The following is a 25,708-nucleotide window of genomic DNA, read 5'->3' on the forward strand; positions in this document are numbered from 1 at the left end:
CGGAGCTATTCAAGTAGCTGGAGGTGGGACACCACACCCAGGAGTGGCAAGAGATGGAGGTGATAGCCTTAAAAGGCCAAATTCTGAGCCTAGAAGCTGAGTTGGAAGAGGCTATGGTGAGGCCAGCTGAAGTCCTGCAACAGGAAGTAGAGTCTGAGCCCTTGTAAAAGAGACTAAAGAGCAGATCAGGAGCAGTCTTGGCAGAAGGGATGCCTGGGAGAAGAGAGGGAAGAGGCCAAGTCCATCACAGCTAAGGGGGAACCTGCCCCTTAAAGGAAATGTAGAGTTGAGGAAGAAACCTTGGGAGGCCTAGTGAAGAATGAACATCCCAGGAAGCCTTATAGGCGGTATGCCTATTAAATGAACAATTGCTATGTGGCCGTCCCGTGAGGCTAAAAATGGATAAAGGGACAGCCCCCTACAGTGACTGCCAAGTGGACCCTGTGTGGAGCTACAGCCAGAGTTCCAGGAACATGTAAATTTTGGGGTGAGGAATGGGCTTGGTAGAGGACTGGCCTCTATCCTCCATGGTAGGAGAGATTGGGTGTTGGCCTATGGGGAGACTGAAAAGATTGGGGTTGTTGTAAAGGGAATGAGTGGAACTACCTCCCGGAGACAGGTAGAAGGGATGTGATCCCTAGGTGGGAGAAACCATGCCCATTGTGGGCTGACTACAGAGAGTAGGCAACCAGGGGTTTGAAATGTGGATGGAAAATTAGAAACCCTGGTGGGTGGAAGGGGTAGAACCACCTGATCAGAAGCGAAGAGCCTCCTGACTAGAAGGGGATGAGTTCTGGGAAGGAACTGGGGCCTGAGCAAGAGCAGGCAGACTAGACCCCTGGACTAGGGGGCAGGCAGAGAGGCTCTGTATCAAGGGGCTGTGGAGACTGAGGTTTCCATGGCCCTTAGTCGAACCCAGTGGGGTACTCTGCGCTTACATTTTGGTTATGTGATGTTGGGGATAGCCAAGTGGGTTTATGTTTTGTTGATGTCTGATGAAGTAAATTGTAAAATAATCCATGGTTTGGGAGGGACTATAGGGGTAGTAGAGGTCCCATAGCACCTCAGGGGGCACATCGAGAGAAGGTTTTGTGCCTGGGAGGATCAGGAGGGGCTAGGGCACATCCAAGGTTGAGTGAAAGCAACTTCACTCTGGGCACAGAGACACTAGGGGAGCTATGGCTCAGTAGCCAATAACGTTTCAGCCAAAGCCAAAAAAAAAAAAAAAAGCAAAACCAGGGCCAGGGAAGCTGAGATTCTGAGAGAGTACAGTTTCGCCTTGGGCTAGGAAGCATGGAAGAGCTGTGGTCCTGGAGCTGTCTGAACTTGAGCCAACCCAAAGAGGTGGAGAAAGATCAGGAGAAAGCATTATGCTTGTCATCTGAGAGTCATGGGTGCTAGCACAGCAGAGAATGGAGTCCACTAAACATGTCCTTGAAGCACCTAGGGTGCAGGAGAAAAGACGGATCAGGAAGGTCCCACCTAGTACCTACGGTGGTGGTGGGGGGAATAAAGAATTGAAGAGGACTCCCTTCTTGGGAGGAGGATATGTAACAGTGTAACAGGCTGTGTATGATCAGAGGACTTGTAGCAGCCTGCATGCTCTCAGGGCCTGCAGCCATTAGGTAACTGATTGCAGGCTGGCGAGGAGAACTGGACCAGCTGCAGCAGATAACTAGCTGACATCCAGACATCTAAAAGGGCTCCCAGGGAACAGAGCCAGGGTCAGTCAGGGAGAAGTTAGAGGGCTGCAAGTGCAGTGGGGGAAAGCTTGTGGGTCAGCTCACAGAGGAGCCTGAGGATCAGGCCAGGAGTGCCTCTTACCCAGAGGACTGCAAGTGCAGCAAAGAGTCTGTAAGTGAGCCCTTCCTGTGGCTGAAGGGATGAAGGGGCAAGGGAGACAGCAGGCAGATAGTGGCAGACTATACCCAAGGGCTCTCTTTGGATCTAAGAGAAGACCCCATGCGGTACAAGCATTTGGTTTATGGATTGGGTTGTTTATACTGACTACTGCTGGGAAGAAGTTTGCCCTGAAGAAATAAAGATAGTGGGAAAAGACTGTGAGTGAACCTGAAAGACTTGAGTGAGCAAATCCCCAAACCTGCTGTAGGGACTATGAAACTCCAATGGCCTGGGGAGAACTGGGGTACAGCCAAAAGGCTTGTCAGCCAAGTTTATCACTTGGTGATATTTATCACTAAAAAAATATATCTAGCAGCATATCAGTAACATTAAAAATGTCAGTTGTATAATCCAGAGAGTTAGATTTGAGTGTTAAACTGCTTAATGATTCATGTATCTTTTGAAAGAGAAGCAAATTAGTTGCAACCGCAAGTGGTGTTATGAAATACCAATTTTTAAAATATTCTGCTTTTAAACTGTCTGGGTAAATGATAGTATTTATATGCATCATCAGAATCAAAGTGTACTGTGTTGAATGGTAGTATATAGAAGGTTGCAGTGCAGCTTTGTGAATTGAATATATAAGGTGCCTGAATATCTGAATTATTTTCCTGAAGATGTAGATAAAGCAGTTGTGCTGATAGTGATTAAAGTAAATTCATTTTTCTATGTAAAACTGATAAAATACTAATAGGAGATAATGTGCAAAATCCACAGGCATTGGGTGTGATCAGATCTTTTTGCAATATGTACAGTATTAAATGTTTAGTTTTTTACTTCATCCTCTTCAGAATAAAAATATGTTTGGCAACATCTAGTTATAAGCACTCTTAGAGCTCTATGATGGTACAAGTAGTGCTTGTTGGGAATTAAATTTGATTCCCTGGTGTTTGGATAGTAAATAATATATGCACTAGATCCACTGGTGTAGAAGACTGAAGTAATTCAGTACTGTCAACAGTGTCATGCCCACATGCCTGATTCATGGATATAGGATATGATTATGAGCCATGTGTGAAAATTTAAAACCAGAAAAAATGATGCGCAATTAAAACTGGCCTTAAGGATGTAATTTATTAGCTTTATATGAGAGGTTTTTATTAATGGGATATCTTTGACAATTTAACTCTCATATTTCTGCAGTAGTTAAATTGATGAGAATTTTAATTTTTAATAGTATAATTATAGAACTTCCCATAAGAATGAAATTCTTAGTTTCATTTCCTAATTTCAGTATCCCAATTTTTTTTTTTAAATGATTAAAGATCTAAGTTATTTAAAAGGCTTCTGTTCGTGTTTAATAAGTATACATTTACTACTTCATGCTGAAAAAAGTCTTCTGCTGTGTGTTTGTCGTTTTTTATGGTACTCTGGCTATCCTGTTCTTCTAAGGAGGATGTGGGTCATCAACTTTCTATCTAACTCACAGGGGGAACCTGGCTTTTTCTGTTAGGTTTCAACAAGTCTACAGATCAGATCTCTTCTGTTTCAACAGTGCAGCATAGTTTATGTTACTAAGCAGGAAGCAAATGCATTCTGTCTAGGGAAAAACAACAATTTTTTAAAATAAGGAAGCTTGATTTTGAAGTCTTATGGATATACTTTCAAATATTTGGAGGTCAAGTTTTGAACAAAATAAAATGGCTTAAATATAATTTTTCTTTCTTATCTTTAGACCTGTTCCATATACGCAATTGCAGTTTTCTTTATGCCGTACCTTCTTCGCTTGTGTTGAGAGGAAACAATTATTTTATTTCATTTTTTTAAGGACACAAAATTAAGCATCTTATTTAACATTTTAACCAAATATTAGTATCACACATTCCCTAGTCATCCATTTTATGAAGTGGCACTGCTAGGAAGAGAATTACATAGGATAAGAGATCCTCGGTGTTAAATAGAAAGCTGTAATTCACTTGAATTACAAGTGACCAGCTTAGTTGATGGCATCTGGCCCACAAAGAACACCAGAGCCTAGTGAATTCAGAGCCCAGTGCCGAGCCATCTCCGGTGACTCAAGGAATGTGTTACAAAAGTCCTCTCGGAATGTTGCTGCTCAGCCAACAAAAGGCCTTACCGTACTTTAAATACATACGTTTGTGTATTGAGAAATTGGTTAGAAATACAAATTTCTAAGTTATACCCTCCCCCTCTATTTTTCTATGTTCTTTTTGCAGGTTGGCATATACCATACTTGTTCTTGGCCTGAAGTAAAGTTTTTGTCATTTTTTGCCTTCCTAAGTTGAATGAGCATACAAATATTCTTCAATTATCAATTATTCAAGCAGCATACAGATAATCAGCAAACATGGCACTTAGCTATGTCTTTAGGATAGGGTGGCTGTTGAGGTACCTCAATAATTAGTGCAACTGTCCCCACCACCATGAATGTCGCGCGTGCCTCCTGAGGCTGGGTAGGGGGGGTGTGTGGCGAGCTTCTGCAGGCAGCCATGGCGGTGTTGGTGGTGGGGGCAGGCCTAGCAAGGAGCCTCCTGCAGGCGGCCGCAGCAGTGTAATCATCGGGGGGGGGCGGGTGCCGAGCAGTGAAAAGTAGGGGACATAAAGGCATCTGGTTTCATATCAATAGAGGACAGAGGACCAGAAAACCAGGCTATCCTCTATAAAACTGAACAAATGGCCACCCTACTTTAGGACAAACACATTTTTAAAAAGGTGTGATTTTTTTTTTAAGGGTCCCCCCCCCTCCCCCAATTGTCTCCTGCCCATGCCTTTGGCTTCAGTTGGTCACCGACATTGTTAATAATGAAAATGTAACATAGCCTCTCTTAATTTGTTCACTTTTGTGAATATATAGAGCTACGTCTAAAATAAAACATTAAAACATCAGCTTGTCTATAGAAATAGCCTAAAATGCAGAAGTTAAGGTGCATGTGTTGACTAACCTACCTACTTGCATATTCTTTTAAAATATATAATGGGAAGTATTATGAATACTTAACAAAGATAAGTGTCATGTGTTGCACGTAGGGAGGAAGAATCATCAACACTCCTGTAGCCTGCAAGGTACCATTCTAAGTAGCACAACTGCAGAAAGGGATCTCGGAGTCATAGTCAACTCTAAAATGAACATGAGTCACCAATGTGATGAAGTAATAAGTAGAGCTAACCGCACTCTTTCTTGCATAAGTAGGTGCATCATAAACAGGTCCAGGGAGGTAATACTTCCCCTCTATGTGGCATTGGTCAGGCCGCAGCTGGAGTACTGCATCCAGTTTTGGGCACTGCACTTCAGGAGGGATGTAGATAATCTGGAAAGGACTCAGAGGAGTCCTTAAACCTGTCCTGTTAAAGGCCTGCAGAAAAAACCCTACAAGATCTGATTGAGGGACCTGAACCTCTTCAGGCTCTGCAAGAGAAGGCTGAGAGGTGATCTTGTGGCCACCCACAAACTCATCAGGGGGACAGTAGGAAATAGGGGATACTATGTTTACCCAGGCGCCCATCGTGGTAACTAGTAACAATGGCTACAAAGTGAGGGAGAGCAAATTTAGACTGGATATCAGGAAAAAATTCTTTACAGTGAGGGTTGCCAAAATATGGAATGCGCTTCCAAGGGAGGTGATGCTGTCCCCTTCCTTGGAGGTATTTAAGAAGAGATTGGACAAACACTTGGCTGGAGTCATCTGACCCGAGTGCTCTTTCCTGCCCAGAGCAGGGGGTCAGACTCGATGATCTAATAGGTCCCTTACAACCCTAACATCTATGAAATCTATGAATGTGTTGGTTTTGTGTAGTTTTTAAAAAGTTTTTGAGCTAAATTGTTTTTTCAATTAAGTTACTCTGCCATTAGAAAGTTGTATAAACATGTTTATAAAATTAAAATGAATGAAAGGAATAATGTGTAATACTTATTAATATGTCGAGTCAGGAGATGAAATGATAGATTAAAATGCGAAACCCCTCTTAATAATGATGGCTGAAATGCAAGTTACAGTTTCCAGTTTGATATAAATCCCTTTTTGTACCTAAATGACAGGTATGTTTTAATTTTATTTTTATTTTGCCTTTTGGAACAACGCTAGGCTTACAAGTAGGTAAGTATGATATTAGAGGTGTATCGCTAAGATAAAATCTCAGTACAAATTTTGGTTATTAAATGATTTCCATTACCAAAGCAGCCATTCAGAGATGAATTACAAATGCAATCTTTCTATAGTTTTCCCCATATGCATTATATCCGAGCTGTGGTATTTACTGTTCTTCGGTAGTTGGAGATATCAAATGGAAATACCAGACATGATTGCTACAAAGATGTTTCCTTTATTCTCCCTTTATTCAATGTTGTGGGTGTGCAGTCTGTATAGTCAGGGGCTGAAGAAAGATGGGAAGAAAATCATACAGCATATTTCTTCCTCATTGTAGTAATTGGTGCTGTTCTACAGTTCCTTGTGTGTCCCTCCTGGGCGTGGAGAGAATTCCCCTTTTAATTCGGTCTCTTTGCATCATTGTATATAGAAGTGGATTGATTTTTGTCATGTAGCTCAATTTCCTGCCCCACCAGGAAGTTACTAATTCAGCCTTTGCTTTCCACCCACCCAAGCAGAACTTAGACCTTGATAATTACATAGGTATTTATACTACCTCTGACTTTCTGATAGAGATCTGTCTTGTCAAAATATGAAATATCAGCAATAACTGAACTTTTAAACCAACCACCCCTCAGACAGTCTCTTAAGCAAATATTGCAGGTCATATGTGACTCGTGCCATTTTGGAAGAGTTGGAAGACATTATGTACCTGCTGAAGGAGGCAGGCCTTTGCTTTAATTCTATATAGTATTTAGAACAGTGTGAAATTAAAATGTACAAAATTAGTTATGCAACATTTTCTTCATTAAGAGGGCAGGTGTGGAACAGAAGAATTTTCTTACTACTTTTCTCTGCAATAGTGTGTCATGGTTTAATTTATTATTCCATTGGAAAGTTTACCACCTCCTCTGTTTATTTAAGGTGTGTTTCAGGAATGTAACCAGGAAAGACATATTTCAAAAGCAGAATGTTAATCAAAATCCACTTACTTCCTGGCCCTAGTAATGCTAATATACTTTGGATTTCTACTACAAACTCTCATGTGGAATTTCACAGCTTATTTTCATGCTCCTGCTAAATCATATAATTGTTTACATCAACAAGAAAGGAGTCTATTGCAATGAGTTTGTGCCCATCATATGGACACACAAGGGTCATGGGTGTTTAAAAAAGCACCGTAGCTACAAGAGCTGTCAAGTGCATCTTTGATATGACCTCAAGTACATGATCTGGTAAGGACCAACTCGGTCCATTGAGATCATAGCAACTGTCTCATAAATGTTGAGTCCAAGAAGGCCCACAAGAACATCCTGTGCAATCTCTTTCCCCCAACCACTCCCCCAGATATTACAAGCCACCTCTGACACTCCCCAGCAAACTGGAATCTAATAGTTTGACCAGAGCCTGAGAAGCACCTCAGAGGTTTCTCAGTACCATGCAGAGCATCTGTTTGCCCCACCCAGTCAACCATTTCTGTATGCAACTAATATTGCATATAAAAGGCATGTATGTGTGAGGGAGAAGGGGGAGGGAGAAGACACCTAATGCATGGGGGTTAAATTTAGTAAAAGTTAATGGACTAACTTAGCATTAGCTTAAATGACATAGGAGTGACTATAAATCAGTCCCATCTCATTTTGTATATGTGCAAATCAATATTGTATATGCATGCTTTTGTAAAAATGGTGTTTGGTTTTGGTTAACTTAAGAGCAGTGGAGAATTTATTCCCTGTACTAAACTATTTTTCATTGTGTTTCAGACTTTATAATGGGAATTTGGTATTATTAATAAGACTATCTTTTTCTGAGGCAGTTATTACATATTGGAGTTCTATATGTAATCAGAAGCATTTAAAATAACAGACTAAATCACATTTTCATTGTTCCTCTGACCTCCTCTGTTATATTTGAATTCCCCAAGATGGTAAATAGAATTCCAGACTGTCTCTGAATTTTAATATAATATAATATTATTAAATGGGAGCCTCTCCAACTGATGTCATAATGTCCTCTTGTACCAGTCATACTCCTTGAAGGGAGGGGACCCTCAGAACAGGAAGAAGCAGGAGGTGGTAGTAGGGGATTCAGTCATATTGGGCATATGTAGTTGGGTTTATGATGTGTGGGAGGACCACACAGTGACATGTCTAGTGGGTGCAGAGGCAGCAGATTTCTCAAGATGTGCAGATGGGTTGCTAGGGGGTGTTGGGGAGGATTAATGGCCATGGTCTGTGTGGTTACCAATGACTCGAGGAAGTGTAGGAGAGAGGTCCTGGAAGTTGATTTTAGGCTGCTAGGCAGGAGGTTAAAGTTCAGGACCTCCATGGTAGCACTTTTTGAAATAGTTCTAATTCCACGCATGGGGCTGGGGAAGAGCTCCAGAGCTCTATGTGGATGAGATAATGGTGTGGGGAGGTGGAGTTTAGGTTTATCAAGAACTGGGAAACATTTTGGGGCAGGAAAAAACTGTACAGAAAAGATGGCCTCCACCTGAAAAAGAAAACTGAGCTACATTGTTGGCCCCCAAAATTTTTAAAAGATTGTTGAGCATGTTTTAACTAAACGGCAGGGAAAAGCCAACAGCTCTGAAGAGTATACAGTTTGGACTGGTCCAACCCTCAAAGGGAACACCATAGAAATCCTTTACCCTCTTGAAAAGACTATAAATGTTTCTACACAAAAGCTAGAAACCTGAAAAATAAAATGGGTGAACTGGTATCTTTGGTATTAAATGATGATGCCTATTTGACATAATAGGCATCTCAGAGACCTGTTAGAAAAAATATAATCAATGGGATACTGTTATACCAGGCTAGAAACTGTATGGGAATGACAGAGTATGATGAGCAGGTGTGGAGATGGCACTGTTAAAGGTAGCGTAGACAACAACAGCACAAAAATTTTATCTGAGAAGAAAACTACCATAGAATCACCAGTATACACAATGATCAGACCTTAAATTGAAAAATTAGGAGGTAACTTTGGATGCCTTCTACATTCAACTAACCAAGCAATGTCCCAACATTAAAAAAAAAAAGCCATTAAAATCATGCTGCCATTTTTAGTGTTCTATTTATGTGAGTTGGGATTTTTTGTTTTAATCTACCCCAAAATACCCCCAAAAGAGAGAGAGTCTCCTCTTTGGAAGAAGAAATGAGAGCATGTCTTCAGTTTGGCCACAAATACAAGATATTGCAATAAGTGCCAGGTTTAATTATAATATTATGGTTATTTATGTATTTTCCATCTGATAAAAATGATGTTTCCAGTTGCATTATTTTTATTCATTTTAATAAATAACTTTTAAAAAAAATGGTGCCACTAAAATTCAGAAAAGTTATGGAAGGGTGCCTTAAGTCTGGAAAAAAGTTGCAAGCAGTGCACTGCTTTAGTAGAAGGGCGTGCTGCAGTCCTAACTTGTGACATTTAAATACTGAATGCTAAGTGACATTGTCAAGTTAACTCTTATCCTTTGGAACTTACTTGCCATGTGGGGGAGTTTAATAAAATGTAGGACTGATTGCTTCTGGAAGTATTTGATTGTAAGAGGAAGTCAAGTTCAATGCGACAGTTTTCAAACTAGAGATTCAACAAAAGTATGCTCTTGTGGCCTTCACTTTAAATCTTTGCATGAAGAATATCATTAAAACGTTTACAGAAGGTCTCAAGAAAAAAACTTGTTCAAGTATCATGTGGTGATTCTTTAAACAGAAATCCTTAGGTTTTTTTCTTTAATACTAAGTAACCTGTATTGTACCAGGATATTCCAGGTTTTTCAGCTTTCAGAGTTCAAAATTCAAAATGCACATACTACGGCAAAATGTTTCTCTCTCCCCATCCCCTCCCCAGCCCCCCAACCTCTGCCTTTCCATTCAGATTTTTTTCTTTTTTTGCTGGAAGAGGTATATAGTATTTCTGTGTAATGTACAGAACTGAAGTAGAAGGAAAATAGAACATCAGGAGCAGGAAGATTTGTTTAGGAATGAGGAATTGTTGTGGGCTTACACCTTGGCCATGAAAGGAGGAAGGAAATCCTGCTACTCCATTAGCAGTTAGCACTTTCCACTGTGAGGAATGCTCATCTTTTTTTTCTAAGAAAATCACCTATATCCCAGAAGGTCTCTTGGGAAAACAAGAAACCATAAAACTGACAAACATAATTTTTTTGCTATCTGATTCAGCCTATTTGTAAAAAAAAAAAAAAAAAAAGGAAGTGCTTGGAATTGCTGCTGGAAAACAAAGCTGCCATTTCATGCTCTAACCCAGGCCCTTCTTGCTAGCGAGTCAAAAAAATCACTTACACATTTGTTCTTTTCCTCCCATTGTAGAGAGGGAAAAAGAGACATAAACCATCCAATACTCAAACCATAATTGAACACAGCCAGTTGCTGTACAGTTCACCTGCTATTCCTGAGCAATTAAGAAGCTTGCATAGGGTCATCTCTAATACCCCATTGATTCTACCTGTACACTTCCAAGCAGGCTTCCAAAACAAGATGTCGGATAGAGAGGCATGGATGCATGTTTTCCATTTTGCCCTGGACTAGACCTGGATGCCTTTACTTATGAAATTCTCTTTAAATATTCAAGTAGTGTATTCTCTAAGATCCAGATGGAGCATGAGGAAATTAGTCCTCTACTGAAGCCTCTCTTAAATATCTGTGGAAAAGAAGGCCCCAAGGTACTTTACCCTTGCGTTATGATTGTAAGTGTCTGATGGATAAAGACTCTTGCTTAAACTGGAGGCCTTCAGCGTCAGCAAAAGGGAGAGGGGTTGCAGTGGCCGACTGGCAGTGTCTTACTGCACCCTTTAAAGTTGTCCTGTTGCTTGGGGGAAGCATTAAAACTGAACAAACAATTACTACAAGCCCAGCTTTATATAGAGTTGCTCCTCTATAGAAAACCTCAGCACTCAGTGCATTTCCATTGGACTGTGGTTCCTGAAGCCTGCTTGCTTTTCACTGAAGTTTTTCGAAGGCTTTAAACAAAAACTGTTCCATTAAGGGAGACTCCACACAGTATTATCTAACAGAAGCTGATTCAGTCTGGAGCAGGGTTTTGTATTTCTGCAGAAACCCAGAGGAAGCTGAAGTTTACCCTAATCTGGTAAACCAAAAGCCAAATATCAAAGGCATGTTTTTCACACATTAAAAATGTTTTAGGGAGCCTCAGTAATACAGGGTCTGTGTTGGTACTAGAAATAGAAACCCATGAAGATCAGGTGGTATGTGTGCATACTCTGAACAAGTGTTTTTTGAATTGCTGAAGAAAAATGTTTCAGTGGCTAAAGTGCTAGACTGGGACTTACGGGACATGGGTGCAATCCCCTGCTTTGTTCTAGACTTCAATTGTGGCTTTGGTCAAGTCACAGCCTGTCTGTGCTCTAGTTCCCATCTGTAAGGTTAAGATAATACCACTTCCCTGTCTTGTATTGGTGTGGTGAATGTCTCCTGCCTACCTGAACAATCCTATCACTAAAGTAGAGGCAGTCCTCAGACTTATGATACAATTGGTTCCTGAAAACCGTGTCTTAAGTCAAAACGTTGCAACTCGGAACCAATTTTCTCATAAGAAACAATGTTATAAATGGGGGATTGGTTCCTGAACCAAGGTCCGATACCCTATTTTCACCAAAAATACCCCAGAATGTTGTACTCGATCAATTATAGATGAGTAATATAGCTACATGAATGTATTGTATATTGTAAATAGCAATCATATTGATTGGGAAGGACTTCTTTGAGGTGACTTTGCTGGACTTTTTGAAAGGCTCTTGGCTGGAGTCTTCTCAGGAGTCTTGGCTGCAGGTTTTTCTGGAGTCTTGTCTGCTTTCTTAAAGTAAGTGTCCAAGGAAGTTTGGACAGATGTTCTCCAGCGAGATGAGCGATGCAGCGAACTTGTTTGCTGGCGTGGCATCGCATTGGATCAAGTGTTGTAAGTCGAAACTGACATCATAAAGTTGAAACAGGGTGTCAATTTATAAACGTTGTAAGTGTGAAACGTTGTAGCTCAAAACATTGCAAGTTGAAGACTGCCTGTATTTATAGATGTTCAGTGTTCACCTGTACTGGTAGTTAGCCTCTCATTGGCCTGCAGGGGTGGGGGCAGGAAAGAAATACAAGGTACCTCATCTGTGCAATGCAGTGGGTTAGATGAGATCAGGGATTTTTTAATGGGGTGATGCAAGATCTTTTGAAGAGCGCTTCAGGGAGTGAGGTTGCACAGTCTATTCTGGCCCAGCTGCTCTTTCCTCCCCACCCCTTCCCCCCCATTGCTCAGTCCCTGTGCCATGCAGAGGTAAGCACATGCTTACCTGACTATATTCTCCCTTCTAACCCTGTCCTGTGTGTTGAGGAAATAAAATTTAGTTTTCAAAATGGGATGCTGCTTGATTCACAAAAGTTACGGAGGGGTGTCTGATGTCTGGAATCTGAGAAGGTTGAGAACCGCTGGCTTAGATGATCCTTGAGATCATTTCCAACACCACAATTCTAAAAACATTGAGGAACTCAGGTGCTGTGGTGAGTGGGACCATGGAGGTACATACAATGACAGTTATTACAAATACTTGAAACTAATACTAAGCAGGCATAGTTATTCTGTTTAATTTGTAATTTGCAGCAGCATTGTAGCTTCAGAATTTGCCTTTAGGAAGAAAAAGGAGCACAGAGGCAGATAATTTCTAATGAAAAGCAGCTTCTGTCGTTTTGGTTAACTCTTGGAAAAATAAAGTTTGTGTAAATTGCAGTAAATACTGAAATAATTTGAATGTCTAATAAGTTTGGCTGACTGCTGTTTTTGGGAACAAATTCAAATATTTGATTCAACATCCCTATCCCAATTTTATTATCAGATCTCTTACTTTGTGAATGGCTGTTAGCAGTCCCCTAGCTGGACAAGCACAGTCTTGTGTCTTGGAGGCTATAGAAACAGTAAGGAGGCATAGTCACTTGGTTGCATGAATCATGTGGAAGAATCATTTAAAAAACCTTTGAGTATGTTGAGCTATAATTCTATAGTTTAAAAATGTAATCTTCCAATGACAAATGTCCTTATGATTAAAGCCATATGTTTGTGTTTAAATTTCCCTACTTCTGACTGATACAAGAAAATGCTATTGCTCCATGATGGTTTCTAAGCACACCATTAGTAAGTTTGAATATATGCTGCAGTTTGTGTCACACATGCATACAATTTTACTGGTTTGCATTTATAATAAGTCGGCTTCAAAGTTGGCTGTATTTTACTGCTTGAAATACTTGATTCGGTCCCCTTAGTTTTAAACCTGAAGAAAGTGAAGAATTAAAGCTGTTACTGCAGAAACATGACTTGACTTCAGTATAGGCCAGAGCAATTAGTACAAATCCAAATACAGTTTTATCATTTAAGTATAATTTAAGTATAATGGAAGGTTCCACTTCTGACTGTTGGCCTATTAGCGAAATGGTTAAAATCAGGGCAGTTTTTCAGGGTCATAATTACAGCCCCCAATATCTTTCTAAGGACTTCTTCTACATTTTTGGATATGAGGAAGAAAATAGAAGTTTGATAGGTTCCTGGTAATAAAAAGTTCCTCTAGTAATTTGTGGTTAAACTTCTGTTTAACAAACATGGACTAAGGTGGTGCTTACCTGTATATAGTCTAAAAATGTACTCAGATTGATATTAATTCTCCCAGATGATCAGATTTACAAGGTCTGAACCAATTTCTGAATTTTTCTCTTAAAGTTTCTTTCTAGAATATCCTTTTATTCTTGCCAAGAATAGTCTTTTGGTAAGAGAATTGTCTCTAAACTCTAGACTAAGATGTGCTGATGGTTAGGGAATGTTACTTCTAATATTTCCATAAAAAATAAGACTAGAGATCAGTCTGGATTTTGCTTGTTTTTATTTCAGTCTAGACATGGTCCTATCCCATATTCGTCACTCCCAAAAGCAGTCAGGAACTTGATCTGTTCTTTAAGGGAGGTATCAAATGTTCCCTTAATGAGTTCAGGACATCTGAAGCACAAGTGGTCTGTCTGTTTTTCTCTTAATAAAAGCAGTAGCTTTTTAAAAATAGACTTTTTAGGCCAATAAAATGGAGAAACTGCATTTGTTTTGCATTCTCATAGATTACAAAGCTAATCAACATGGGAGTAAAATACCCTTTGTCCTTTGAAGAAAGCGGCTTTTTTTTTTTTTTTTTTTTTTTTTTTTTAACTGAGAAGTGTAAGTTGATTTTAAAAAAAAAAAAAAAAATGTACTGAACAAAATGCAAAAGCGATTTGGAAGTGGATTCCTATTACCTATGGCAGGGCTATTCACCTGGTGGTCTGAGGGGTTAACATGCAGCCCCTAGGCTCCCACTGAGCTGCTGCTGGCCCTGTTGCTCTGGCCAGGTTTACACGGCACCCCTTCCCATTTCCAACTTCTGCTGCATGCCCTCACCCAGGGTATGCAGGAGCTGGCAGCCTGGAGCATCTGTGCTGCATGGTATCATAGAGGAGCCCACAGCGAGCAGAAAATGAGGTGGAGTGCCCATGGTACAGAGGGGCAGGGGAACACCAGCCTGTATGTGGTGCGATAGGATAGGGGCGGGGGAAGTGCCCACCCATATATGCATCCATTTGGGGGTCCAGCCCTAGCCTCTTTGAAACTGAACAGCCCTGAACTATGGGAGCAGACTTGTTCATTTTGGCGCACAAAAATGAATAAAAATTGTTTCCTCTGTACACTTCTGTACTTGTTTTAGTTTTTCATCTGTTTTGGATATTTTTATCTTGTATTTAGCCAGAGAGTTAGATCTTAGATATAATGAAGAGCAAAAACAGCTTTTTTTGTACTGTGCGTCTCTTGAGAGGTAAGAGAAACCACAGTATATTTGTAGAAAAAGCAGCCTTCTCTGATTTGCTAACTAATGTGCCGTGATTGCTGATTCTGCTACAGAAAGGAACTTGGGAAGTTAGGAAGTGAAGTGTAGGATGTATTCTGTTAGAATGTGTAACAGAATTTTCCAGGGTGGTCTATAACGTCTCAGAAGGTAAGCCCTATTTTCAAGCCCTTTGCACTGTACTTTTTAGTTCTTAAATATTCTTGTGTTAGTTTTCTTTCATTGCAAGGTGAAGGTTTAAAAGCCAACTACTGTTGTATAAGCTAAAACTATTCTTGAATGAGACAAAGGCAGGCAAGTAAAAATCAATAAAGGAGCAGGCTGTTGTGGCCACCATTTAACTTCCTAAGCATATGCTGCAGTTATGCTTCAAAAATGAAAGCTCTGAATAGCTAGCCTGGTCAAGCACTTAATAATTTCTCATAGCTCTAAAATTTGTTAAACAGTGTGCTTGCAGTCAAGGACTAGTTAATGTATTTTAGTGAGAATAAAGAGATCCTCTTCATTTACCATTGTGAGGTCAGTACATAACTGATAGAAATTTTATATCTAGAACTTCAGAATAGTGGTGCATAATTACTTGGTGTAGGTTTAATGGGGTATATCTTAGTTTGGATGCTTAATCTACAAAGAAAGGCGGTATTGATGCTTGCTTAGCTGCAATGCTGATAACATAACTTTTTGGATCCCTTTTAATATCTTCTTTTCCTCTTGTTTTGTAGCTGCAGGGTCAGCCAGGCTTTTTTCAGCAACTTCTATTGTGGGGTTCTTGTCTAACAGTGTTACCATTGGGATTGGGAAAATAAATTCATAATATAACATTTCTGTATGGATGTACCAAGCCTAGATAATTCTTTTCTTTATGGGGCTCTTGTCAACTCTGGCTATGTTGATGTAATTTCCTTAACATTGGCAGAGTTATCTCTAATGGTTTTTTGGTAAGTACATAAAACCTGTTAGTTGTTTTTAATAAACACTGTGTTCCAAAAGTGTGTTTATATGTTGACCCATTTGGCCTAGTATTTATCCTTAATGTTGTTCAAGGTAATGGGTACACATTTACTCTGTAAAAGGTTACTTTGTAATCTTCAACCCAACATATCCTGTTGTGCTATGACTGTGTTCTTCACCATCTTTGTCTTTCCAGTGGAGTTTTCCATGAGTCTGCTTTTCCTTCCCATATACTTAAGTGCCTGGGCATTATCCTGATGGGTTCATTAAAACATTTGAAGATGTTCCTAATAGATCTAGTACTACATGCCCTCCTAACATTTTGGTCAATTATTATGAAACAGTTGTTAGAGTAGTGTCATGCAGACACTATGTCATGCAGACATTCATGAATTCTGTTTGACCTGTCAATGTTATGTTTCCTTTCCTTTCCTTGCAGCCTCTGTGGAATATTCCACATCAGTAGGACTGTGGACACTTAAGAACCCATAGTGCAATACCAGGACCTGCTTGTTCTTTTTCCTCTCTTTTTTCTTTCTACTCATTGTCCCTTTCTGCTGGGCTGGCTGGCAGAAAATTGATTGAGGAAGTGGGAGAAATTTATAGGCTGTTACAATATTTACTTGAGGCTGAAAGGAGGGAAATCATGTGGTCTCATGATTAGGCAAAGGGGATTACAGGAGGGGAGCAAGCACCTTTTTCTCCAGGGGGGAGTGTATCTCTTCCTTCTCTGTCTTCCCTGGGGTCCTGCCCAAAGATCAAGGAACAAACCAACCCTTCCCAATCCCCTTCCCACCCTTCCACAACTTCTCTGCAAGGAATGTCACCCAAAAAGCTTCCTAGAACTTGGTAGCAATAGCCATGGTTACCTACAGTCAAGGTATGAAGAATTTCTTCACTAAATTACAAAGTGATATTTAGTTTATTTTGAAGTTGAAGGAGCCACTTTGCCCCCAAGAGGAAAAAAGAGCTTTGTGGTTAGAAATTTTACATTTCAAGGCACTAATAACTAGGATTTGTGTGCTCTTTGTCCTCCAGATCATTGCAATTCATTGAGCCCACCATGCTTTACTGAAGAGGACCGATTCAGTCTGGAAGCTCTCCGCACAATCCATAAACAAATGGATGATGACAAAGACGGTGGTATTGAAGTAGATGAAAGTGATGAGGTAAGTGGGGAAAAGAACTCAGTTCTTTCCATTAATGTATTGTCTTCATTTTAAAAGGACTAGAAGGAGCGTCTTTGGCTAGAATGTTGTTTGACCTGGTTTGAAAAAAAAGTCTTGGTTCTAGTCTTGTTTCTGTTATAGATTATCAACCTTTTTATGTGTCAGCACAAAGTTAGAGGAATATCTGCATTGTTACAAGGAGGTAGACAAATTGTTTTAATCCTGTTTTCAGTGAAATCTGTGGATGCTCAGTCTTGGTACAAACTTTATTTGCTGTTGAAGGACATTCAGTTGTTTTCCTTTCCCACTTATCCTGCTTCAGAACTCTAGCTTTTTAAACTGGGCCTCAGGAAATTAAGAATTTAACTCCCTGTATCAGTTCCATGCACTATGTTTCTTGAAGTGAGAACTTACTTATCTCATACTGAGGTCTAAGAAATTGTCACCTACCACCAAGTACCAGTGCGTCTTTTCTTCCATGTTTGTGAATGACTAGTGAAGAAGCCACTTGCCATACTTGCTAATGATGGGCTAAGTGTTTGTTCAGAGTATCTTCTTCCTGTCCAATATCCTTATTTTTTTTCCACCTCCCTTGCCATCTCTGATGAACCTTGAGTGCAGGGATAGTTCCAGGCAGGGTGTAGCAGATCAGGTGTGGATCCTTCCCCTTTGCCTGCCAGAGCTTTGCATGTGCCGTGAGCTCTGAGCTTACCAGCTCGTCAGTGCAGAGTCTGGCTGGAGAGCCTCCTTTTGCATGGTTTTGGAGCCTGCGAGGTCGAGCACCACTGCTATTTGTCCCTTTTTTTGACACTTGCTGCTGAATTCAGGGAGGTAGGGAGAGTGGGCAGTGGCAGTGCTCACAACCTAAGCTCCAGGGCCAGGGGAAAGCAGGTGGTCATTGGTGGTTGATACATAGAGCTGTCTTCCTTCTCACTCTTACAACATACCGGGGGAAGATGGGGAAATGTGCCTGATTTCTTAGCTCCAACTTCTTTCACCTAGCTTGACAATCCTCCATTTTTGATTAACTTCTTGAGGATACAAATTGGCCATGGCAGTCATTTTGATTGAAAATGATACAGCCTTCAAGTTAGTAATTTCATAAAATGGGTATTCAGACATTAAGGGCGCTGACAGATGTAAAAAAAAATAAAATACACTTTACCAGAAGCAGCACTGTAATAGTTTGACCCGGCTCTGCAGTGTCGGTGTAGATCAGGTGCTTCAGATAAAAGCACCAAAAAAGCCCCACTAAAGCACCAGTCTCTACAGATGTTGGGAAAAACCAGGTGCAACTAAGGTGCTGCCTCTTCTGGGCATGTGCTGGATTCACTGCAGGAGCATGCCGAGTTTAAAGTGCTGTTTTTTTCCATGTCTGCAAGCAGCCTGTAAAGAACGTTGTTGATGTCTAGTACTTGTCATAGGACCGTCTTTTTTAAAAGACCATACAGTACAGTGAAAGACATAGTAGCATTGTAGAATTGTACTTCATGTTTGTTAGATAGTTTTAAGGACATATCTATGTTGATTGCATTACATGCGGTAAATCTATCCCAAGTCCTGTAAGTTAGTATATGAACCCAAGCGTTTGTCATGGTTTGAATCTTTTATGTAGCATACAGGTACTATATGATGCTCTATTGACTTCAGCTGTATTTGTCATACATAAAGTTGCAGGAGAATAAAGAAAATACAGAATTATCTGGATGGAAGAAAGTAGAATCCTTTACAGCATAAGTACTTGAGCTGCATCCTTGGATCTGCTGGAGAATTTTAATTCTGTCCAAATTTTATAAATTCAGATAACTTCATGCTGTTTGAAATAACAAACCAAACTCAAATAGAAGCAACTTCTCTGTTATCCCTGTTGTTGAAATGATTGAAGAAGAGAATACATATGAGGTCTCTCCAGAACAATGAGTAAAGGCATAATATTGTCATGACAGCAATGGTTTGGGAATAGGAAGAAAAATTATTCATGCAGAAGTTAAATTTGCTATACAGGAAGCACTGTCAAATGCACAAACTTGGAAATAATAGTTGTCCTTTCAGACTTCAGCTTTGATGATCTAAACATTTTTACTACAGTAGATGTTTAAAAAAAGTCATTTTCTCTTTTGAGCTTTTTCTTTGCATAGGAGACTGGATAAAATGCACCTGTGCAAATATTTAGTTGTATAACCAGTTCCTTCTGAGACATTAACTCATTGTACAGGGAAGAAAAAGGAAAAATGTCTGAGTAAAACAGTATGGAAAATGGTAACTAAATAAAAATACTATGGTTGGTACTAGCAGTGTAGAATGATGTAAAATCTGTTCAATCTTCCAGTCTGATTTTTAGCAATGTTCATTTCTTAAATGTGAGCCAAATGACTGGTTTAACTAAAGTTGAATTCTCAGGGGATTTAAAAATGCTTGAAATATTTAGGGAGACAGTTAGCAGTTGTCACAACCCAAAGGGTGTGATTTTTGTTTTTGTGTGCTTCGGCACTGCTAAATTGTCCCCGCTAAATTGTAGCTTCCTTGCACGGTGGAGTTTTCTGCTGCAAAAGAGCTCCCCGGTGCAAGGGAGGATTTTCCGCCAATTTGAAGCTTTCTTTGCAGGGTGCATTTCTTTGTTGCAGCATAGAAATGCTCGTTGCAAAGAGTTCCCGCCATTTGTATGCTAATTTGAGTCCCATTATTGGCCAGTTCTAAATTATTCACACGTGGCGGCTAGTGATTGGCTTGCTAGCCATATAAAAGGCTTGAGTGGTTTCTGCCCAAGTTGGAGGACTCCACGAACAAGGGAGGAGGAGACTTCACACTGTGTGAAGATCTCTAAGCGCTGCGGATACTTACGGACCCAACGCATTTCAAGCAGGCACCAGAGGTCTGATCAGCCTCTAGCCTCTCCCCGTCGCCGATAGATTCCTAGACGTATCCCTTCCCGCGCGCAAGAGAACCGGACCCACGGAGCCTAGCAAACTCCGTGTGAATGAGTGAGCAGAAGGACCCACGGAGCCTAACAAACTTCGTGTGAGTTTATTCAGAGCTCTTCCAGACAAGTATTTTCTTCGGCTGACACGACGGGCTCGCGTGTTCAGAGCCTTCAGCCGGATTGGGCTAGAGTTCACGAGTCTAGAACTCTTGTCCGCCTCTCTTCTTTCCTGTCTGTAACCGCAACTTAAGCAAGCTTTCCAGCCTGCACCACTGCCATCTCGGTGTAGGTAAACAATCTTTTAAACTACCGATACGCGTCTGTGCCTAATTCCAGCTCAACGGCCTTCCCTCTCCAACCCGGCGTGCCCGGGCTGCTGGCCACAGCCCGTGTGCAGCGCGGAAAAGGGCTCGGGTCGCTCCTGGCCCGCACAGCAGTGTTAGTCTGAAGTCAAATAGAAGGCAGGGTAGATTTTCATCTTATAGACTAACCAAAATAGATATTTTTCTCAGGTGAGCTCAGTAGATGCATCTTTTTTGGTTAATCTGTAGGTACAATCTACCCTGAATATTTTATCCATGCTGACAGATGCAGAAAACTTTCCCTTTTGCTTCTTAGTATTTTCTATAGTGAGCAACCATGGGACTGATATTTTAAGAGGTTCATTGTCAGAAACAATACTTGTGATCAACTTAGAAGCTTTCAAGAAATGGATCTTACTGAACAGGCAAAAAATGATTTTGGTCTGCTTTGTTTCCGCATACAAAAAGACTCCTTGCAGGACCAGAAAACATTCTGTGGCTTTTCCATCAGTAAGTGTAAAATTTAACAATGAATTGTAATTTTTTTTTGGCAGCCGCAGCTTTCAGAGTTAATCACGGCAAGAAATTTACCGAGTTAAAAGTTTTTTTTTACCATAAAACATTGCCATTTAGGTTTTGAGTGAGGTTATTTTCCAGGATTGCAAGGTAAGGGGAGATAAAGGTGAAGATTTCTCATTAATCATAAATATTTTCACAGGCTTTATAAGCGATTTCAAGCATTCAGTTTATTCACTGCAGACCACATATTATTAGTTATCTCCTGCTTGCCTGCCCTATTTCCTGCTGTAGCTTGCTTTCTTTATTTACACCAAGTCTCACTTGCAGATATCACTGTTCAGGAAATGTTCTTGTATTTGTGACTATTATTTTCCTTACTAGTTTGAAAAAAAGCTTAATATTTCTTTAACACTACAGATAGCTAAATATCTTTCAGTGTATTCATTTAATTTTTTTTCAGGGGTTCTAAATTATTTTAAGATTACTAATACAATGAAGTTCATAGCCTTTCTGAAGCATTTGTTTTCCTTAGTACAGGAAGAGGCTGTTAGATCCTACAAGGCTTTTCAAGCTGGCACACTTGAGCATACAACAAGATCCAGTGTTTCAAGCTTATGCTAAAAATAAGATGCAGGTGTTTTAATAGTGAGTATTATTGGAACAGATGATCAAGATGTGCAGTAATTTTCCCATTGCTGGTATTCTTCATGTTGAGGTTAGATGATTTTCTAAAACATTGCATCTAGTTCAATCACAAGTTGTTGAATTGGTCTTCCCTAGGAGCTAGTCTTCAGTCTGATATGAAGGAAGTTGGACTCACTTGTTGTCATTCTTTTTGGTTTTAAAAATCTCAAAATTCTCTCATTAGTATTGGGGAAACATCAGAATTTTTACTCAAAAAGCTGCTATTTTAGTAACTATCCATGTGTTTTTAATTTCTCTAGGGTAGAGTATAGTACAATGCTACCTAACAAGCACACTCAGATTTGTTTATAAAAAGGTATCAAGGATATGTGGTTGGCCTAGATCTAGAGGATAGAGACCTTTATGCTTTTCTTGACAAAGTTCTTTGAAGTGGGGTGTTAGTGAGTTTAAATGAGAGCAGGAGATGATGCTGGTTAGCATGTGGAAGAAGACAATGCAGTTCTGCAGGCATATGGGCAGGATAATGTGTACTTCCTCTCTCTGCTCCTGAGACATCTGGTTTAGTGTTTTGTTTTTATTACTGGAAAGAGAAATTACTAATTGTTTAAATTTTCGTTAAAGATCTGTTTTAGGCAATTTTTTAAAACCTGAATTCCAGGTCCGTGTAACCAAGCAGTAGATAACCCAAAGAGGCTGATCAGGGAGGTGCCTCACAGAGGTGGTTAACATTTTATTGGGTTCTCAGCAGTCATTAGAGGGAGCTGGGATGGGAGAGTGGAAGGTCACCAACTGCGAAGTTTGGAGATGGACAGACTGATGTGGAGCAGATGCTGTGCAGAAGAGAGATGATTTTAAACTAAGAGGAAACTTCTTTGGGTTTAAATTGTACTTAAGTAGTGAGGAAACTAAGGCATGGAAATGTGTACAAGAATTCCTTTGTCTAGATCTGTACATTTTGTTTTTAGAACCCTAGGAAAGGCATTATATCCCTGTTTGCTTCAAATGTTGTCCCTAAAATAAAGTCAGAACTTCCATAAGTTTGGAGCTTGGGAAAAGGATATTCCTTATGATATTGGCAGGTCCTGCTGGTCCTGAGGTACAGGATCATGAGAAGTTGACCAAAACTTCCCATGCAACTTCCCTAGACTTGGGTCTTCCAGTCTGGGGAAGGTATGGGGGCATCTTTCTGCTAAGGCAGCAGAGAAGGGACAGCTGCAGGCTGGACTGCCTGTATATACTGCCTCTCACCAGTTTCTGCTCTTAGGAGTTTCCCAGCATTAGCAATGAGCACCTGTCTATTCCACAAAGCAGCTTAATGTTCCAAATGAACCTTGTTTAGCTGATCTATCTGGCTGTCTGTATTTATGGATCACATTGATGGATTCAAATTCCTGACTTCCATTTCTAATTCAGGGTTTACTTACCTCCACTTAACTGACTAATATATCTGCTTTCCCTTGTTTTTGAAATGTAATATATAATACATGTTGCATGGGACAGACAGGTGGCAAATACAAGGGTGCCTATGTGACGGTTCTGAGTTATTCAGATATTACTTATAGCTGTCATAAACATCAGATGTGTTACAAGAATTTGTTTTGGTGATACAAAGTTCTTTTATGCCATTGGATGAGTTAACTTTTAGTATAAAAGATGACTGGTTGTAAGAAGCAATTAGTACTGGGTAATGATAGCCAGCAGTATGACATTGTAATCAGTCATCAGCATTCTAATGAAATACTATCTTGCCCCCCTGCCTAAAGTCAAACAGTAAGTATGGGCAGGGCACTTGGCTCCAAATGCCATATTGTAGTCAAAATAGAACTGTAATTTATTTTGGTTTATGAAAACACTTTTGTGGAAAGTTGTATTTGTGATAGTCATATAAGTGAAGGATGGCGCTAGCTATAGGAATTGGGGATGCTTATTCTCAGCATTTTTAGAGCTTAGTACTGCACTAAAATGTGCACATAAATACTTTAAATTAGGGGTGTCAAACATAAAGCCCATGCAGTGGATCCGGCTTGTGGTGTTGGTTCTTCAGGACCCATTAGCCTACTGGTGGGCATGGCTAGCCAGGATGGGGCCCACTATAGCCACTACTTGCCATATAGATCTAGCCGATGAGGAGTCCTGTGGTCCAGAGCTGGCCTGGAGCATGGGGTGAGTTTGACACTGATCCTTTAACCCGTATTTCCAGCAGTTAAGTTACCAAGGCCACAAGCTAGCAGAGAGCAGATTTAGATTGGACATTAGGAAGAACTTCTTCACAGTTAGAGTGGCCAGGGTCTGGAACGGGCTCCCAAGGGAGGTGGTGCTCTCCCCTACCCTGGGGGTCTTCAAGAGGAGGTTAGACGAGTATCTAGCTGGGGTCATCTAGATCCAGCACACTTTCCTGCTTATGCAGGGGGTCGGACTCGATGATCTATTGAGGTCCCTTCTGACCCTAACATCTATGAATCTATAAGGTGTTCCCTTATGCTGTCTGGCCCAGACTAAGAAACTTTCTACATTCGACCAAATTAAGTTATCCAGTAACACACTATCTTGTGTGGAGCAGGCCAGATTTAGAGAGAAACATTTTGTATTGTGCCACACTAACACATTCTTTCTGTCACAACCAAATTAAGTAGTGCCCATGTCACAAGCAAGTAAAACCATTCAAAACAGTTTTTTTCTGCACTAGGTTAACTAAGGGTTAACAATAATGATAGTAACCGCTTTTTTGCTGCGCATGTCAAAAAGAAATTTATTGCTGCGCCACTAACAGAGATAGAACTTAGCCTTCTGTGCTGTACATAAATCATTATAATTGGTCAAAGAAAACAAGGAGTAACCCTATGATAACACCCTAGCGAAGACCGCTAGATAATTGGCGATTCTAATTAAATTTATGACGTGGCGAAAAGCAATTGGCTATTACACAAATAAAACCCCAATACACTTCCGCAAAGAAGAAGAAGGGGGACCTCCGTATGAACCTTGGAGACCTCTGATCACACGTATCAGAATAACTGACAACTTGATCACTTGCCAGTGGCCCCCTCGCGTCTCGACCCAATCTCAGACGTAAATCAACGACCTGCCGGCCCGACCTTTTCTCTGCCCGACCACCGAACTCTTATGCAGACCGACCTACGACCTATAAGCTGTAACTAACCAAGTATTTCTAACCTCCGTCTTTCACCACCTTGATGGCGTGAGTAAATAATCTTGCTTTGCAACCGATAAGCGTCCGCCTAATTAATTCCACTCGAAGCGTCACAAGTACCCGCCTGACGGCCTTCTAAGGGCTGGGTGGGAGTCAGGGAGAGCTGCTGGCCGGCTGCCCTGGGTCCCGACACTTTCAAAATAGTAGAATTTTTAGGCTGCTTCAGAGTATGTTTCTGGCACCACTTTTACAGCCATTTACATTTTCTAGTAACACATCCTGTAATGTATCTAAATAGTGTCTTATTTGAGCATGTGGCATCCCTCAAAATCACTTCTTTAAAGAGATACTGTAAGCACTGGCGTGCCTCGTGAGAGCTTCCCTTTTTGTATGTCTTCAGAACGTGCCAGTGTGTTGCTTCTGAAAACATACAGTGCAATTAAAGCAGAAAGAATTTAAAAGTCTTTTTTTGTTTTACACATAGACTATCGCCTGACACGGTGCACATGCCAACAGATAAGTTGCTACAGTTATTTATTTTTTACATAAATACGTGTGACTGATCTCTGACACCAATGGATGGCAACTTTTGGTAAATAATGACTTTTTGTTGGTGACTGCTGTAGTTTTGCCTAGATGCATATGCTTACAGAGTTCATAAGAATAGGAGCTATAGTTAAATTCATGTTGCTGTCTTTCTATTTAAAGAAATAGACTACTACAAAGTATATAATACTGTTTAGGGAAAATATTTAAAGATAGAGGTTAGTACATGCATAGAAAATCTTATTATTGTCAACTGCCTTTCTATGATATGGTAGAGTAAGAGGGATGTTGTACTCTGATCCAAAAAGTATGCAAGACTCAAAAGATTTCTTAGGGAGAGATTTTTTTTATTGGACCAAAAGAGTAGTAGAGTTAGACAAGCTTTCAAATGCAAGCCATGTGTTTTTTATTTCAGGACTTTTGCTTAGTCGAGACTTACTGGGTAAAAGAAGTTCTAGTGAATGTCGGAGTGGAAAGGTTTTTCAGAGAGGAAGGTTTTGTGGTATTTCATAAAATGGATGAAACTGTGTTCACCCGATCCCCTCTGTCTGCTTGTTGGGGAATACTTTGTCTCCCCTGTCGCAAGTATCAGCCTAGGATTTCTGATACGTATTATTCAAGAGCATTTTTTGTCTCATAAGTCAAAATTGGTTTTTAATGTACCTGTGTCTTGATAACCAGC

General features: G+C 40.3%; 1 protein-coding gene across 2 annotated transcripts in view; it reads left to right on the forward strand.

Moving 5' to 3' along the window:
* Positions 1-25,708, forward strand: part of STIM2 (stromal interaction molecule 2) — a 124,040-nt gene that overhangs the window by 36,028 nt on the left and 62,304 nt on the right. For both annotated transcript variants that reach the window (XM_025208727.1, XM_006027500.3), the window contains exon 2: positions 16,813-16,943. In XM_025208727.1, coding sequence (XP_025064512.1) covers positions 16,813-16,943 — 131 coding nt within the window. The remainder of the gene's footprint in view (positions 1-16,812; positions 16,944-25,708) is intronic.

This window comes from Alligator sinensis, unplaced genomic scaffold (assembly GCF_000455745.1).
Source record: "Alligator sinensis unplaced genomic scaffold, ASM45574v1 scaffold183_1, whole genome shotgun sequence".
NCBI lineage: Eukaryota > Metazoa > Chordata > Crocodylia > Alligatoridae > Alligator > Alligator sinensis.